We start from the raw sequence: 18,392 nt of genomic DNA on the forward strand, positions 1-18,392 counted from the left end.
GCTGCTCACTTGCTGTGTGACTTCAGAACGCTCCCCTTAAGCCTTGGTTTTTTCCTCTGTTTATTGAAATTGGCGTTTTGGCCTGAGCTGTCACTGGTATGGTCATCAAGATGGGAGTGAAGCTGATGGGCTGGAGGAGGAAGAAAGGTGGGGGGCATAGAATGGACAGGGCAGCCCCAGCTCAATTTATGGTTTAGACTATTTTAAAAAGATATTTTTGTTTTGTGTTTTTCTGATTACAAAAGCGGTTTAAAAAGTCACCAGTACAGAAATGCGTCACAAGGAAATTGGAGTCCTCTGTGAGTGCATCCTTCAGGGGTCCGCGGGGGGGGAATCCCCATTCACAGTTTGGGAGTGCCTTTTTCTGTGCAAGTACAGACAAAAATGGAAACATGCCAAACGTTCTAGTCTGCAACGTTGCTTTCTTTTTCCCCTTGGCAATATGACTTGGGAATTTTTTTTTTTTTTTTTTTAATGTCGGAACATATAGATCTGCATCCTCCTCCTTCATGGGGCAGCTGAGTGGTTTTTGAGGCCGGCTGTGAGCTGATAGTATTGACGGGGGCTGGATTCCACACCAGAAGGGCCACCTCGAGTGTGTGTGAGAGCACCGCACAGCCGCCCCTCGGTACCACACAGAGGGTCTGATGGGGAACTGTGGTGTTCTGACATCTTTATATGCAAGATCTGTGGCATAGAATGGGATTGCCAGAAGGACAGGAGACATCACCTAATTCAGTGCATTTTGTAGTTCAGGTGACCACAGCCCCAGAGAGGAAGAAACTTGTCCAGGGTCACACAACATGTTAGTTGTTGTGTCTGAACTTGAACGCTGTACGGGGTTCTTGCCTCTATTTTTTTTTTTTTCGTTCTCTCCCTCTGGACTTGAGCCACTGCCTCGCACAAGGGGTAGCCTCAGTTTCATGACGACTCCTCTTCTGTGCAAGGTCAATTCTGTGCCTCTTGGTCTAAACTGTCCACTCATATGATCCTCTCCTCACTTTCTTCGGCATATCCTTTAACCCAGAAGGCTGTATTTTGGAACAATAAGACCACAGAAGCGCTGACCCGTTTGGTGTTTGTTGTTGGTTGGTTATTTTTTGGGGGGGGGGAGTCAGTGCAAGTGGGAATTCATTTAAAAATAAACATTTTTATTTTTAACTTTAAACGTGTCTACCTCAACTCACTGAGGTAGGACCAAAGCCCTTGGAGGCTGAGCGTCTGACCCCAGATCTACTTCTTTTTTGGACCACACCCCTAACACACAGCTACATGATTTCCAGTTTTGATTTCTTTAAAGCAGAGCAAATGACAAAGAAATTTGAATACAAAAGCCTAAATTTTTTACTTCTGTTTTTTTCTTTATAGTTTTTGCACCTACACCTGTTTGACAGAATTTTAAGAAGCAACTCACTTGTATTTGTTACCTCCAAAGCATTCAACCTAGTTTTCGTGGAAACTCTTTGCCCGGTCACATTTTGCAGGTTTATGTAATAGCTAATAGGATAGGTAATGGTGGTAAAAGTGTATGAGACATAAACAGGTTGGGAGCACACACAGTCGATACCGGGTGAGCGTGGCTGTCACCTGGTAGAGGCAGGTGGACCCTGGGGAACCATGGAGGGGTTTCCTGGCTGAGAGCATCCTTGGGGGATGGGCACCTGTGAGTGTGTCTTACTGAGGGAGCCTGTTGGTTGGTCCAGTGAGATGGCTCCCTGAAGGATGGCTAAGGAGAGTTTCTACTAGAATAACTGGTTTTTAATTGAATGCTTTCCATGTGCTGGGCACCGTGCTAAGCTTTATGTGGATTATCTCAGTTCTCGCGACAGTTCTGTCAGTTATCCCCACCCCGCTAAAGCTGAGAAAACTGAGCATCCGAGAGGCATGCTGCCTAGTTCAGAGCGTTGGGCCAGGAATCCTAACACACCAAGACCAGTAAAATTCCAGCGTCCGTGCTCTTAACCACCTTATGCTGAAGGGTTGCCTTGCGATAAGACCCAGTGATTAGTCCAAGGGTGGTCCTGTGGAGTGTGTGTGGAGAGGGAAGGGTTTGCAGCGCCAGCAAGTAACCCTGCCTTAATCCTCCCCCTCCCAGATTGCTGAGTTGACCACAGAGCTGGCCGACGAGCGCTTCAAAGGGGACGTGGCCTGCCAGGTGCTGGAGAGTGAGCGGGCAGAGCGGCTGCGGGCCTCCCGGGAAGTTCAGGAGCTAAAGGCGAGTGGTCGGGAGTGCCGGGGGTGGGAGCGGCCGAGCAGAGTGGCTGGGAGAGGGGGGCCTGCCCCCCCCCCAACCCCGGGCTCACATCTGGGACGCACAGGCTTACTGACTCCCGCGCTCGGAGTCCTGGAGGACATTTGAGTCTTCCTAAGTCTTGGCCTTGGAGGTGTCCTGGGTGAAGACTGTGCAGGGGGTAGGTGGCCAGTACTGGTTTGGAGGCACCTTAGGTGAGATGGCCTCTGTCTAGCTCCAGTTTGAAACCTTGAGACCTCTCTTCCAGAGCAAGTATGAGCAAGTCCAGAAGAATTTGGGAGAAGTGGAGAAGCAGTTGGAAGAAGCCCAGCAGAAAATTAGCTTGAATGATTTGGAAAGGAGTCACACTGGAGGAGGTGAGCCACTGGGACCCCTGGGATTAGACGCTGGTGGAAAAGCTGTCCTTTTATTCCATTCATTCACATGTACTGCGCGCTCACGATGCTCTAGGTGCTGCATTAGGGGCTGAGACGTTGGCAGAGAGAAAGGAACAGTCCTTGCCTTCTCAGCCCAGTGGAAGACACAGTCATTAAACAGATAATCCAACAATATCCCAAGTAATAAATTATCAGTGTGGCAGGTGCTGTTTAGTAATAATGCAAAGAATGATTTAAAAATATAGTGGTTCTATGGATGGGCAAGGTACTCTTATATTTATATGAGTCTTTTTAATATTATTTTTGAGGAAGGCAGTTCAGTAGTTAAAAAGTGAAATCTACAAAATCCCATTTCTGGATTTGACTCTAGACTCCATTACTTATTAGATGGGTGGCTTTGGGCAAAGACATTATCGGGCCTCGGTTTTCTCATCTTTCAAATGGATGTAGCCATAGATGATTAATGGAAAGTGTTTAGCCACGTGCATGGTACAGAATGCTGAATAGCTGTTAGTTACTTTGTCATTATTTCTGATATTACTGATAGCGGGATCATTATCCCTGCTCATCACCTGTGGAGCAGCGACTACTGTCCCCATTTAAAAGTGACGTCAGGCCCTTAGCAGTTACTGAATGAATGGAGAGAGGGTGAGGGGACCCCTGAATTGCCCAATGAGAGGTATGTTTGGAGGAGCCAGGGGTTCCTGGTGGTGCCCGTCTTAGACGGTAACCTGGGGACTCACGTCTCACGGCTGGATGGGCAGGATGATGTCTTTGTCACCTCCTCTCCCCAGTCTAAATGAGTCAGCTGAGGAGGATTCCCAGTGTGTCTGTCAGCCTTTATAAAACGTTGATATCATTCCTTCAGTGCCCCCAGAGAATCAGTGACCTAGAAACATCAGGGGCACTCAGAGGAGCCAAGGCCAGAGGTGGTGGAGGAGAGGCAAGGCACATTTGCTTCCTGCTCTACTCTCGTTATCCTCTCATCCTGGCTACCCCCAGGGCAGGTGTCTACCAGGGAGGTTAATCCAGAGGAGTCTGAGGTTCTCAGATACCTGAGACCCAACAAGGCAGGATTCACGCAGGGAGTGGGGAACGTGTTGGCCCAGAACCGGCACAATTTCCCCAGAAGAACATCAGCCCCAGTTCCATCCTGACCGTGACTTATGTCTGAATGATACTCCCCGGCCATTTGTTTTCCTGTGCAAAGATACGGGAGTCGGATGATGGGGGAAATGCGCTTAGCTCGTGAGCACATTAGCTGTGCAGGCTTTCAGCTCGGGATGCTTATTCCAGGAAGCTAATCCACACATATTTTGTTTTTCATTATGAAAGTAATACATACTCATTACAGAAAATCTCTAAAACACAGGAAAGTTGAAAGAAGCAATGAAACACTTTAACCACACCACTGCAGTGGCACCGCAGCCTCTTCTGTGGGTCAAGGTGCAGTAGAAATTACTAAAAATATATATGTTTTCCCACTCTACATGGTTAAGTATTTAAAGAGAACCTTTTACGGGATGCGTCCAGCACTGAGCCAGACCCTGTTGTGTGTCGGGGGGTGGCTTATAGAAGAATTTTAGTTGGGCCCTGCTCTCAAGAAACTTGCAACGTAAATGGGGAGGTCAGAGAAACCCAGGAAAGATGTGCCTGGAAAATGAAGGGCTCACTTACACGTACTGGTGAAGAACGGTGCCCATGGGAGGGAGGCTGCAGGTGGAAATCAGCCTTGCAGAATGGAGACGCTTCCTCACCTGTTCGTGCAGCCCACTCACACGCCTCTCTGGAGCACAGAGTACACAGGCTGCCTCAGAAATCCTTTCTGCTGCCCCTTCCTTTTGCAGGCTGTGCTGTTTGCTACCTGAGACTTTTTACCTGGCGGGGAGATAGGATTCCTTTCCTACCATGATATTATTTACCTTGATGGAAACTTGAAGAGGCTCTGACTTCTTACAGTTATATCATTCTTCTGTTTTATGTGAGAATCCCTATTGGGGTGACCTCCTACAAGACCTCAGTCCCACCATCCATTCATCCATCCACGTACCCACCTCTCCGTGCACCCTAACGTCCATCCACCCACCTCACCAGTGAAAGTTATGGAGCGTTTATGATATGCTGGGCATCGTAGTAAGTCCTTTGGACACAATCATGAACAAAACAGAGTTTGCTGCCCTTATGAGTTTGAGTCCTCTTCTGGATTTCCTTAAGTTCCTTAATGAGACTACTGGTCATGCTGTGTTGAAGCTGAATTTTTACATGTTTGTCTCTACAAGTAGATACTTCCAGAAGATAGAATGGTTTCTTATTCATGATCCCTTGTGCCTGGTATGGAGTAGTGTGCCCAGTGAGTGTTTGGATGGATGGAAGGTAGATGGAACAATGGATGAAGGACGGATGGGTGGATGGAGAAATGGATGGGTCTGTATCTTAAACTGTCCATTTGTGCAGTGTTTTCCACATCTCCATTACCTTAAAGGATGTTACTCTATTATTCAGTTAAAAGATATCACAACTTACTGCAGCCTGTTCTCTTCAGCCAGACAGTTTTCATCACACCAGCGAATGATTTTTCTTAGATTTTTACCAAATCAAGGGATTGTTTTGCTATCACATAGAGACATCTTGCGACCAGTGTGTCTGTTGCTCTTCATTTAATAGACACTTTAATTATTGCTTATTGATTTATTTGTTAATTAATTCAACCAACAGTCACTGATTTTATTCTCTGTCACCCAGTGTGGTAGGCCAGTAGGATGACTCCAGTTGGAGAACTTGTGTTACCATGTGGGGGGGGGGGGGAATGGCTGTGTGTGGGAAACTCTTCTAGAGTGTGTGGAGAAACCCGCAAATGACTAAAACAGCTCCCCTACCCTCAAAAATTATGGACTTTCCTTGGGGAAAAAAAGGTCTTTGCACACTTGTAGAGAAATTGAACAGTGTAAAACGACCAAGCTTAAAATAGTGAGTGGTCAATAACGTTAGACACCTGGAGGTAGTCAGGGCAGGCTGCCTGGAGGAAGTGGTTTTTAAAGCTTGGGCTTAAAGTGGGATTTCCTAATCTGAAGCCTGAGGTCGGGCCTCAGGAATTCTATTAACACTGTGAAATTGTGCACAAAGAGCTAAGACCGTGGGAGAGAACCACCCTCGTTCACTGAGCCTCCCATCCTGGCCTCTCTGACTCTGTTAAACAGCGGATGAGTGGCAGATGCGCTTCGACTGTGCTCAGATGGAGAACGAGTTCCTCAGAAAGCGTCTCCAGCAGTCCGAGGAGAGGCTGGACTCGGAGCTGGCGTCTAGGAACGAGCTGGAGCAGAAGGTAAGGGGGGGGAGATAGTCTGGGTTGCAAAAGTGGCAGCGATTGGGCAGGGTCTCACCTCCCTCTTCAGGGTGTTGGCTGATCCCAGGAAGGGAGAGAGGGCATCACCTGTTCCGTGCTTCTCCACCTCCACTGATATTACACGTGAAGGTCGCTATGGGATATGGGTGATAGTTTCTCTACATGCGAATGTTCTACACTGTGGACTAAAGAACACGAAAGTGAGCTTGGGATACCTGAGTTCCAGTTCCCTTTCTGCTTTGACCTTGTGGAAAGCACTTTTACCTTTTGGGTCTCAGGTTTCGCATCTGTAAAATGATTGTAATGTGCTCCTAAAATAGTCAAATGATATCAGCCCCCATTGCCTCTAGCCTAACTTTCCACCTCCATCTCTCGTCTATATCAGAGCAACAGCCTCCTAACTGGTCTCAGTGCTTCCAGCCTCTCCCCTCAACCACACAGCAGCCAGGGGATCTTTCAGCATCTCTTTCAGATTGTTCTGTTATCGCAAGTTAGACTGACTGCCGCTGGGAATTGTTTGCCTGTGTGTTCTGTAAATTTTGATTGTGAGTTCGTCTTCCACAGGCGCCTCCCACACACCAGCCCCACGTAGTCGGCATTGTAGATGTTCCTTTTTTCCCTTCTGACTCATGGTGAGATTTTATGTGTCTTTAGCTTTTTTTTTTTTAATTGAGTTGATCTTATTTTAAAAATTTAAAAAACCTTTTTATTGATTTTAAATGGAGTCTTATGTTTTTGGATGTGTTCCTCTTAGAAGAAGCACTTTTGCACTTTTTCTTCTGCAGCAGCCCCCGAGGTTATGCTAAATAAATTCTGCATTTCAGATTTTTGCAGCATGTCCAAAGTGTCAGTCTGAGCTTTGAACTCACATGAGGCACAGACCTGGGGTTTTGATTTCTCATGGGAATCCTTTCTCCCTGACTGGGAGCCAGAGTGGCAGCAAGTATTCTTAACCACCTTCCAGGCCATGGGTGGAGCTTTCCTTGCCCCCTGTCAAATAGGTGCAGCTCTTTCAGGGTCCTGGCTTAGTGCAAGGGTCTTCCTTCCAAGCTCCCACCTTCCATGGCCCCAAGGCCTTGTCTCCTGTCTCCCTCTGGGCATTTGAACACAGCCTCTATCATTAGGGATATTTCTGGATCTTTCTGCTGCTCTTCTTCTCCCCCACCTTGACTGCCATAGTGTTAGCATCTACCATGAGTGTTCTTGTTTTGTGTCCTCTGCATTTCTGACATCCTACAATTTCCCTTTTTTTCTTGAAAGTGCAGCTGGGCATTACAAATATAATGTAACCTTGTCTGGCATATCTAGATGAAAGTAATTTGGCCTCTGTTTTGCATTGTCTCCAACCACCCCTAGTCTACATTCTACCCAGTCTACACTTTAACCAGTGGTGTGCTGATACACTGTCGCTCTAAAAACAGACCCTGATGTGTAATGTTTGCCAGTTGCCGATTTCCGTGGTGTAAATGTTCCCACCATGGCCAATTTCAGGCTACCATTGTGATGTTACTGAATGTGGAACTGGGAAGAGATGTGCAGAATCAGCTCTTGTAAGTTGGTACAAGACAGCTCCAGCACACCACTGAGTCCAACCCATTCAGTTGTTTAAGGCTCACAGGAAAATTGAGAGGAAGGTACAGAGGTTTCCCATCTACCCCCTATCCCTACACTTGCATAGCCTCCCCCATTATCAACATCCTCCACCAGAGTGGGACATTTGTTACAATCAATGAACATTCGTTGACCCATCACTAAGGACTGTAGTTTGCTGTAGTTTACATTAGGGTTTACCCTTACTGTCATATATTCTGTGGGTTTGGACAAATGTATAATGACATGTATCCATATTATAGTTTCATACATAATAGATTCACTGCCCTAAAAATCCTCTGTGCTCCATCAGTTTACCCTCGCCCCCAACCTCTGGCAAGCACTGATGTTTTTACTGTCCCCATAGCTTCGCCTTTTCCAGAATGTCATATAGTTGGAATCATACCATATGCAGCCTTTTGAGATTGGCTTCTTTCACTTAGGAACATGCATTTGAGGTTCCTCCACATCTTTTCATTTATAGCTTGATAACTCATTTCTTTTTAGCTCTGAATAATATTCCATCATCTGGATGTATCACAGTTCATTTATCAATTCACCTACTGAAGGACATCTCAGTTGCTTCCATGTTTTGTCAGTAAATATCCATGTGCAGGTGTTTATGTGGATGTAAGTTTTCAGTGCCTTTGGGTGAATACCAAAGTACATGGTTTCTGGATCATATGGTAAGAGTATCTTTAGTTTTGTAAGAAACCATCAAACTGTCTTCCAAAGTGGCTGTACCATTTTGCATTCCCATCAGGAATGTGTAAGAGTTCCTGTTGCTCCACATCCTTGTCAGCAATTGGTGTTGTCAGTGTTCTGTATTCTAGTCATTCTAATAAGTGTATAGTAGTATCTTGTTTTAATTTCCCTGATGACATAAGGTGTGGAACATATTTTCATATTCTTATTTGCCATCAGTAACCTTCTTTGGTGAAGTGTCTGTTAAGGTCTTTGGCCTGTTTTTTTATTTGAGTTGTTTCTTTTCTGATCATTGGATTTTAAGAGTTCCTTGTATATTTTGGATAAGTTCTTTATCAGATATGTCTTTTGCAAATATTTTCTTCCTGTCAGTGGTTTTTCATTCTCTTGATAATGTCTTTTGCAGAGCAGAAATTTTTAGTTTTAATAAAGTCCAGCTTATAAATTCTTTCTTTCATGGGTTGTGACTTTGGCGTCATATCTAAAAAGTCATTGCCAAATCCAGGGTCATCAAGGTTTTCTCCTATGTTATCTTCCAGGAGCTTTATAGTTTTGCATTTTACATTTACATCTGTGATCCATTTTAAGTTCATTTTTGTGTAAAATCTGTGTCTAGATTCATTTTTTTTGCATGTGGATGACCAGTTGTTTCAGCACCATTTGTCGAAAAGATTGTCTTTGCTTCACTGTATAGCATTTGCCCCTTTGTAGAAGATCAACTGACTGTATTTCTGTGGGTCTTTTTCTGGACTCTGTTCTGTTCCATTGCACTTTTTTTTTCCCCCTCCTTCCAAAAAGCCTTATTCTTTCTCACCTCTGGGCCTTTGCATACGCTGTTTCCTTTTCCTAGAACACTTTCTTTCTCTTCCCTACCTAGATATCTCCAACTAACCTTAAGATCTCAGCTTAAATGTCCTTCCCTCCAGAAAGTCTTCCCTGACACAGATTGGGTTGAGTGCCCCTGAATTATTTCCCCAGATACAAGCCTCATCATGCTGTGTTGTCATTATCTGCTTACTTCTTGGTGTCCCCATTAGAGGTAAGCACAATAAGAGTTGAAGTCATATTTCCTGTCCCGCTATTATATATATATATATATATATATATATATATATATATATATATATATCCTCATTGTGAGAGAAAAGTATCATGGAATCAACTTGCAGAGGTGGGCCAGGAAGAGATCACACGGGATTTTATAAACAATGGAAGTGAGGCTCTCTGGAGATGGTTTTAGGGGTCACTTCCAAGATGGACATTGTATCATGATCCTCAGAAGACATAGATAGATAACCAGCAAGGGACAGCCACAGGGGAACAGCCCAGTTCTTTTATAACAAATTATAAAGTCGGGTCAGCCTCCCCAAGGAAGGAGGGATACTTGTGCTACATTAAAAAGTAATAAAAGTGCAACCTTTTTCTGAGCAGCAGAATATACGAAAACATCCCATTTGCCTTCAAATACTGAATTTAGAATTACAGGCTTCATTAACTCAGCGTTTTGCTTATTTAAAGCAATTCTTTAATGAGGCCATTTCTTCAAAGCGAGTGTGCTGAGTTGCCCTCTCTCCCAGATCTAAACTAGGACATTTGGGAGGGTGTTTCCTGGAGGAAGATGCAAGTGCCGTGGCTTTTCCGTTTGTTTCCAGCAGCAGCGCGTGTCCCTGTGGAAGTCAGTCCATCTCAAGTGCCAGTTACTGCCCTGACCTTTACAGCCCGTCTCAGGGGTTTCCTGGTCAAATTTTCTCCATGTGCCATTTTGGCTGCTTCACGGCTGATCTACATGTGTCTCCCCAGATTATGCCCACTGATGGGGATGTCAATTATGCACAGTCCTCAAGGGGCTGTTGAGTTGAGGCAGGGCATGTAAAGAATCTGTGGGCATACTGGCAGGAGGATTACTGAGGAAAATTAAAAACCCGAAGAGAATGATAGACGCCCCCGCCCCGTTTTACCCCTGAGCAAATGGAAGCTCAGAGAAGTAGCTTCCTCACGGCGACACAGGTGAAAAGTGGTCAGGACGGGGTCGCTCCAGCCCCCGTGCCTATTCTCTTCCCATTACACTCACACTGGAAACAGCAGCTACTTGACCTAGAAAGTAGGGGGCAGTTCGGCACTGACGGAGCTGGCTGATTCATTCTACTCCTCCCACAGCTTGGGGAGCTGCAGAGTGCTTACGAGGGCGCCAAGAGGATGGCCCAGCAGCTGAAGAGGAAGTGCCACCACCTGACCTGCGACCTGCAGGACACCCACTTCCTGCTGGAGAACCAGCAGAGCCGAAACCACGAGCTAGAGAAGAAGCAGAAGAAGTGAGTCGCGTTCCACGTCAGCACCTGGGCGCTGAGGTCTTCTGGGGTCTCCGGGTTCTTCCAAACCCCTCCACTTCAGTCAGGGCTCTTCGTCCATGGAGCCTACCATCCTTGTTCTGCTCTGATTTTCCTCTCTCTCCCCTCACACATTCCTATATGGTTCTCCCAAGAATCCAGCAAGAAATCATTCTTTTCTGTTATCCAGTCTCAGCTCTATTACCAACTGACCATGTGAGCTTGGGGAACTTTCTTGGCCTCTCTGGGCCTCCACATCCCCACTTATCAAGTGTAGAGTTCGTTGTGGAGGGCAAAGACAGCCTGGCCTGGTGGTTAGGGGTGCAAGTGCTGGTTCAAGTCTCAGCTGGACCTCTTGCTAGTTGTGTGACCTTGGACAAGTCATTCAACCCTTCTCAGCCTGATTCTTCTCCTTAGGTGGAGCGCTCCCCTTGTGGTGAAGACTAGATGATACAGTTGGTAGATCCTGCAGGACTAGAGTCTGGTTCCTATTCCCACTGTTGAAAATGGTGAGGAGGCCAAAAACTTGAGTCAGTGCCCTTTTCATTTGAAGTTTAGACTCTCAGCTCACGTGAGCAGTTCTGGCAGGGACTGGGCTTTGTGCACAAACAAGATGCCAGTCTTGAATCTGCACACTGGTTCCCGTGCTTGCTTTCCGGCGGTGCTGTCACAGGTTTCCGTGGGTGGAGCCTAGACCAGGAGCCCAGATTTACACTCACAGGCCTCCTTACGTGGAACCTCAGCTCCTGGGGTGCCTTCATCCCTGGACTCCTTGGCTGTGTCCAAAGTTCTTCAGCTCACCTGGTGAGGGTAAAGGTGTGCAGGGGTCCTGTTCTGAGCCAGATAAGCCCTAATGGAAACTTCCTAGGAGGCAAATAGATGAAACACAGCCTCTTTGAGAAGGTCCAGGATAAAAATACAGAAGAACCTTGCTATGTGTGCCAGAATGTGGTTTTGCCTAAGGTGCCTATTTCCAACAGGTAGCAAGCTGAGTTTTATTTCCATGGGACTGGCACAGGTTTTGAACTTGATCTGCATTAAATATTGTTTCTCTCATTTACCTTCGAGCTTTCCTGAGCTGGCTCCTTCATTTGGGGAAAAAAAAAAAAAAAGAAGCTCTTTGGGGTGTTATTAGTATGCCCCCAAAATGAGAGAAGTTTATTCTCTTCTTGCTGATAGCTGACTCTGTTTCCTTTTCCAGCTTCCGCTGGATGCTCTGGCTAAACCTTGTCCTTGCAGTGGGGAGAATGGCTTAGTCCCACCTTGGTCATTTCCTGGGTGACCTTGTCAAGTGACACTACCTGTCTGGGCCAGACAGTGACTGATGTTTCAGAGCCGTCCTTGGACTTAAGCAGGCCACCTGGTGCTGAAGAGTGGCTCTGACAGACCCCTATCTGTAAATTGAGAAGTGAGACTCCATCACCCCTCAGGTTTCTGCCAGCTGTGACAATTCTGGCCCTTATCTGTGGGTTCCACTTCTGAGAGGCCTTATGAGGGGGTTTCAGATTTCTGATGGGTGGCAGGGGGCAGGGTTCTGCCCTTGGAGTTTATGCAGCCAGAAAATTCCATCTCTCTGGTCTTTCCTGTGATCGACCCCCTTGGGCAGAACCCTTCATTCCAGGTCCTCAAGAACCTCCCCATGATGGCCCCCGGGAAAGTCCCCATTTCATCATACTTAATTTCTTCTTCTTAAGACTTACCTGCCCTGTCATGCTCTCTACTCCACTACCATATCTTAGCAGAAGTTAATTTATGTTTTGATGCTCATTGCAAATAGCAGCCATTACCTTTCTAGGTGGGCTAGCATTTTAGCAGGGAGCCCATAAGGGGGTAGAAGTCTCTGTCTAACGGTGGAAATTCAGACAGAATGCCTATAGTGAGGGAGAGATCTAGAAGTTAGTGTTACTTCCTCACACCTCTTTAAGTTTAATTGAAGTGTAGATGCAGCTGCCTCCTTAGTTTGCTGGGCTCTGGATGGAGTGATGTCTCCATGCTGATAGAGTTCCCTGCCCCACCTTGGCTTCTAAGTTCAGAGTGGCCCAGAAAGGCTCCATTTGAGGTTGGCTTCTTGTTGCCATGGTTCCTCATGGGTCACGAAGCTCAGTTCCGAGGGCTGATGGAGCTCCCAGCTGCTTCCACAGGGACAAGGCCTGTGCCGGAGCCACGGGAGGTTGGACCCCCAGCCCGCTCCTAGTGGGGTGAAGGGTGTGAGTCCCTCTGGCCTCAGGCAGTTGGTCGGTCAGTGTGTTCCAAAAGTTAGGGTCTGTTGGAGGCATTCTTTGGCATCAGGCGGCCCAGTAAGGACTCCTTTAAAATATCCATCACTGTCTGGCCCCCACTGTCTTTCCTTCCCTGTTCCAGGGCATGAACAGGTAGATGGGGGACCAGCTAAATCAGCAGAGAAGCTGGCTCAAACCCGCTTTGGGATTTTGGCTGAATCACTTCACCTCTCTGAACTTCAGTTTTCTCTTGTATGAAATGGTTATAATGTGTTTCTTACTGAATTGTTATAAGGACCCCATGGATCCCAGCTCAGAGCCTGGCATTTTGGGACTGCTGGACCATTATCATCATCATCAGTGTTGCCATTCAGAGGCAGCCAATAGTGCCTCTTGAATGATGTCACCAACAGCCAATCAGAAAGCCTCTGGGCCCTTCCAACAGTAGGGCTCCCTCATATGACCTGTAGTTGGCTCTCTCAGGAGTCTTGAGGCTTTGAATGACCATCTAGCGTTAAGGGACACTGGATAATCTTGTAACAAGGGAGACCTTCTTCTCACCAAGGCCAAAACCCCGCACCCAGTTCAGCCATTCTGGCCACACCCAGTTCCCTGGAGCAGGTGGCCTTTCTGTGTGGGCTGAGGGCAAGTGACCAAAGTCACATCTTACTGAGGCTTGTCAGAACCTCTGCCAGTTTCCTCGCCTGTGATAGGGACAGAGGCTGATGAGTGGAATGATGTCCAGTCCAGGAAGCGCTTCCCACCCAGTGGTCACCATCGTGGAGGGGCAGGTGCGCTCCAAAGGAGGTACTTCCTCCTTCCCCGACGGCCCCCATAGGACTGTCCAGTCTCTGTGTTTTCTGCTTAGGAACCAAATGAAGACAAGGTGGAATGTATAACTGTCCAGCATTCTATCCGTAATAACCGTGCTCTAATATGGCTTATGAGTGCATGAGCCCCACAGTATCATGCACAATATGAAATGTTGAATATCCCTTGTTTGGGCTGATAAATACATTCATATACCAATCAATGGATATTAGATGCCAAACCTGGGCCTTGTAGAATTAAAGGTCCTTGGCGTATGTCAGCAAACCTGATAGGTTAGTTTTTTCTATATGTCTATATGGTTTTTGTTCTTATTCTCTATTTGTATAGTTTTATTCTATTTTTATTTTTGTGTATATGTTTTTATCACATTTTAAATAAGTGTCCGGTATTTTTGTGGAAACTATAAGCCCTCAGCGTTGCCCTCTGGTGTTCAGGATTCCTACCCCACATCCACAAACCCTCCATCATTTAATTCTCTTTCTCTCCCTAGCGGTTCTCAGCAAGCTAACTGCCTCTCTCCAGCACCCGCCTTCCCTCCCCCGCCTCCGGCCCAGGCACACCCGCCTCGGGGCCATGACCCACGTTCTGCTCTGACAGGTTTGACACGCAGCTGGCCCAGGCCCTGGGAGAGTCCGTGTTTGAGAAGGGCCTCCGCGAGAAAGTGGCCCAGGAGAACACCAGCGTCCGGTGCGAGCTGGGCAAGCTTCAGCAGCACCTGAAGGTGAGGGGCGGGGGCACGGCGCCCCCCTGGCTCTTGGTTGCTGGGTCTCAGGAAACCCCTCATGCGCCTGCTGCAGATGGTGTGGGGCAAGAGCTCTGCGTGTGGCCGTCCTGGTCGGCCGGCCTTGGCCTGCCGGGGTCACGGAGCCCAGGGCGCCTGAATCAACAAACCGTGGGTGGCAGGTGATGGATAAGCAGGCCTCCCTAGCTCCACGTCCCTCACGATCTTGCTCCGGTCACCTGCCTGACTTCCGAGCTGCCCACCTGGGAGCGGGGAGAGGCTTGGCTCAGGATGAGTTAGCTGTAGACCCAGCTAGGGGCAGTGCCCTGTCCCCTGCAGGTTCCAGTGCAGAGGGATTTGATTAACACATGACACAGGCACCCCCTCAGCCGCTCCTCAAGGCCTGCTGCAGCTCCCTGTTGCTCTGGGAGGACCTCTGCGCCTCTTAGCCCGGCGGGCGGCTCCTTCATGATGCAGCCCAGACTCCTTTCACCCTGGAGCTGACCTTCTAACGTGGAAGAGTCATTCCTGGCCACTTTGCTTCCCTGCTCCAGCATCTCAGGCCCAGCCTTGGCAGGTACACAGCTTTCAAATGGGGCACACACCTCCTGTTTGTGCTCTGAGGTCTAGCTCTAGGGGCAAGGGTGCTGCTTCCCACAAACTCCCCACCCCAGCCTGTATGAGCTGTCCCAGGGCGGGGCCCTTGGCGTCCCACAGGGGGCGCGGCGGGGGGCCGCGAGATCCAGGCGGAGATGGCAGTGGAGATGACGTGCACTGAACAGTGGAAAGCGCCCTCCCGCAGGTTGTAGAGGTGTCCCAGGGGGAGCAGGAGTACGGTCATGTGACTTCAGATCTCTGCCCACTTTGTCTCTGTAGCGAAAGGAGCAAGAAACCTTGCAGCTGAAGCAGGAGGTGGAGATGCTGCAGGCCCAGAAGCAGGAGCTGCTGGGGTCACCCTCTCTGGGCGAGAATTGCATTGCGGCCTTGAAGGAGAGGCTCTGGAAGCTGGAATCCAGTGCCCTTGAGCGAGAGAAAATCCACAAGCAGCAGGAAAACACCATCAAGCAGCTGGAGCAGGTAGGAAGGTCCTGTCCAGGGCGATGCCCTGCCGCATGCTGACTCCAGTGCAGAAGGTTGTTACCCAAATGCGACACAAGCGCCTCACTCAGCGGCTCCTCATTCTTCTGCGGCTCCCTGGTACCCCAGAGAACCTCAACCCCCCTAGGTCTGCCATTCAGACCTTTCATGATGTAGCCCCTCCTGCCATCCTGCAGGCGTCAGTGTCAGCTCCTCCGAGAAGCTTGCCCTGATCTCCTTCTTGAAAACAGCCCCACCTGCACGCCACTCCTTAGCCGTTTGGTTCTCCTTCATGGCACCTGCCATCCTGTGCCACAGCGCTTTAAAAAATGTGCTCAATGCTCCTCTCCCCCGTTAGGATATAAGTTTCAGGGAAGCAGGAGGACTTTTTGGTTGATCTTGCTTATCAGGGCATCCCCAGAGCCTGGAATGAGGCCGGTGCATAGTTGGTACTCATTAAATAACTGTTGACCCAATATCTGGTGTTTATTGAGCACTGTCTGTGTACCAGACTCAGCCCTAAGCTCTCCTCACATCTCACCTCATCAATCTCCCCAAGAAATTTATATGCTGAGATATTAGTATTATCCCCACTTTACAGATGTGGAAACTGAGGCTCAGGGACAGGGAGAAAATGGCAGGGACGGAATTTGGAGCCTGCACCATCTGACTCCACAGCGCCTCGGATACCTGTGCTGTGCACAGCCTCCAGGGAGATGGGAGCCCTGATCTTTGGAAAACGCAAAATAACTGAGGGGAATAAGGCAGGAATCCAATACTCTTGTACCAGCCCCCTCAACGAAGCACCTGATGAATATTTTGTCTGCTTGTTTGTTTATATGCCCAACTCATTCCACAAAGAATTTGAGGCAGCTTATAAGATGTATGCATAATAAAATAGAAGAATAAATAAAACAAGCCAAACCAGAAAAACACAAATTAAAACCGGTGCTAAGGAACGGTGGGGTGGTGAATTAATAAGCAGACACGCAGAACATACGATCTTACACACTTAATAGGTTTAGCTCTAAAATTCCTGGTGGCCAGAGAGAAAAAGGAAATGTGAGTTACATGCTTTTTTGTCATCCCCAAGATAAAAACAAGCCAGGTTTTTGAGGAGAAGCAAGGCTTTTCTTGATGCTTAGTTCTAAAGAAATTTCTCATGTGGGATTTCATAAGGGGTAATTATGTTGAAATGGTTTTAAGGTTGGAACTCCTTTTTCAAGAACATCTGACCAGGCAGCATGAATACGTAAAAGCAAATAAACTGAGCAGCTCTGGTGAAGTGGGGGCGGTCAGGGGGAGGCTGGGGTGCTGGCCCTTGCTTCTCACTTATCCCCACTCCATCGGGATGGAGTCTGCCGAGTATTGAGATATGAATGTGGCAGGCGTGGAGGGACAGTCTGTAGTGGTTCAGAAAACAGCTTCTTTACTCACTCAGTCAAACCCATATTTATTAAGCACCTACTGTGTGCCAGGCACAGGGTGGATGCTAGGGATACAGCTGTAAACAAGACGAATGTGGTCTCCGCTCTGCCGAAGGTTATAGTTATGCTGAGTGTTATGAGAAGGTTTAACTTGCAGATCTGGTTTGGGGAGCAGGTTTGGAACAGTCAGGGAAGACTTCCTGGAGGAAGTGACATTTACTGAAGCTGAAAGCTGAAGGATGAGTCTGAGTTGGCTGACGGGGAGAGTTCCAGGCAGGGGGAACAGCCAGTGCAAAGACCTGGAGGCAGGGGAGTCACGTGGCATTTAAGGAACTGCAAGATGGTCACATGCAGATGGGGTCTGTGTGACGTTAGGCGAGCCCCCTGTTTTCTCTAGACTTTAGTCTCCTCATCTGTACAGTGAAGTCGGAGCCTTGTCAACCCCCTAGCCTCCCCCCAACCCCAGCTGTGAATCTGTGAAGGTTCGTGAAGGAGGTGGTATATCTGTGCAGGTCGTTCTGGGATGTAGAGGGTGGAACAGCGTCACATAGCAACCCAGAGTCAAGAATAGAGTGAGCACTTTGGAAAGTTGTGTTACCTCTTGAAGATGTCACCAGGGGACCGCTCGGTGCTCGGAAGCAGAAATGTGCTACGGTGACCTCAGGGACCCGAGGCTGAATGCAGCTTCCCAGTACCCCCGTCAGCTTACACAGGAGGCGAAGCTGACTCAACCCTTTCATCCATCTTCAGCTTCACCCATCATCTCACACTGCACTGGGCTCTTGTAGACATCCAGGAGATATTTATTGATTACAACATAGCACTTTTTCCAGGAAATTTTATGTTAACTCATATAAGCTTGACATAAATGGTATTGCAGATGTCAGGAGTGTCCAAGAGGCTAGGAAAAAAATGAAAAAGAAATATTACATTTACTTGCTTTAAATGCTCCTCATTTTGGATTATCTTCCCATAACCTCTGTCATTTTAAAGGAGGCAGGGAAGGAAGTTGGCATTTAAAGTGAGCCTGCTTTCTGCCGAGAGCTACAGTAGGGACTCTGATGCACGCCATTCTTCTTCCTCTTCACCACAGTCCTATGTAGTAGAGAATATCTTCAACGTTGGGAAAGACCACAGTTGTCTTTTTTCGACTGCATGTCCATGTTAGAGAGGCAGCAATTGTAGCCTCATGAAAGCTTGCTGTGAGGTGCCAGGGCAGAGTAGCAAATGGTCAGGACGTTGTAGTTTCTACAGCCTGACCCTCTGCACTGGTGGGTTCCACGCTGCTCCATGACCAACAGCATTGAAGAGGATACATCAATGAAAGCTTAACAGTACAGGTTCCTGAGGCCCGTATCCTGGAGATTCTGACCCAGTAGGTCTAGAGTGAAGCCCTGGAATTGAAATTTTTTTAGAAAAAGGCACCAGGTAATTCTAATATGCCACAAAACTTGACAAGCAAGAGCTTGGATCAGTCTCTCAATTATGAAAATCAAGAAAGTAAATTCTTGAACTAGAATTGGA

The 18,392-nt window shown here is 47.7% G+C and overlaps 1 protein-coding gene across 4 annotated transcripts in view; it reads left to right on the forward strand.

The window, feature by feature from the left end:
• MYO18B (myosin XVIIIB) overlaps positions 1 to 18,392 on the forward strand; it is a 236,605-nt gene that overhangs the window by 118,599 nt on the left and 99,614 nt on the right. For all 4 annotated transcript variants that reach the window (XM_057525933.1, XM_057525934.1, XM_057525931.1 and 1 more), the window contains 6 exons: positions 2,096 to 2,215; positions 2,499 to 2,607; positions 5,826 to 5,950; positions 10,424 to 10,578; positions 14,241 to 14,364; positions 15,241 to 15,441. In XM_057525933.1, coding sequence (XP_057381916.1) covers positions 2,096 to 2,215; positions 2,499 to 2,607; positions 5,826 to 5,950; positions 10,424 to 10,578; positions 14,241 to 14,364; positions 15,241 to 15,441 — 834 coding nt within the window. The remainder of the gene's footprint in view (positions 1 to 2,095; positions 2,216 to 2,498; positions 2,608 to 5,825; positions 5,951 to 10,423; positions 10,579 to 14,240; positions 14,365 to 15,240; positions 15,442 to 18,392) is intronic.

The sequence above is a fragment of the Balaenoptera acutorostrata genome, chromosome 13 (assembly GCF_949987535.1).
Source record: "Balaenoptera acutorostrata chromosome 13, mBalAcu1.1, whole genome shotgun sequence".
Lineage (NCBI taxonomy): Eukaryota > Metazoa > Chordata > Mammalia > Artiodactyla > Balaenopteridae > Balaenoptera > Balaenoptera acutorostrata.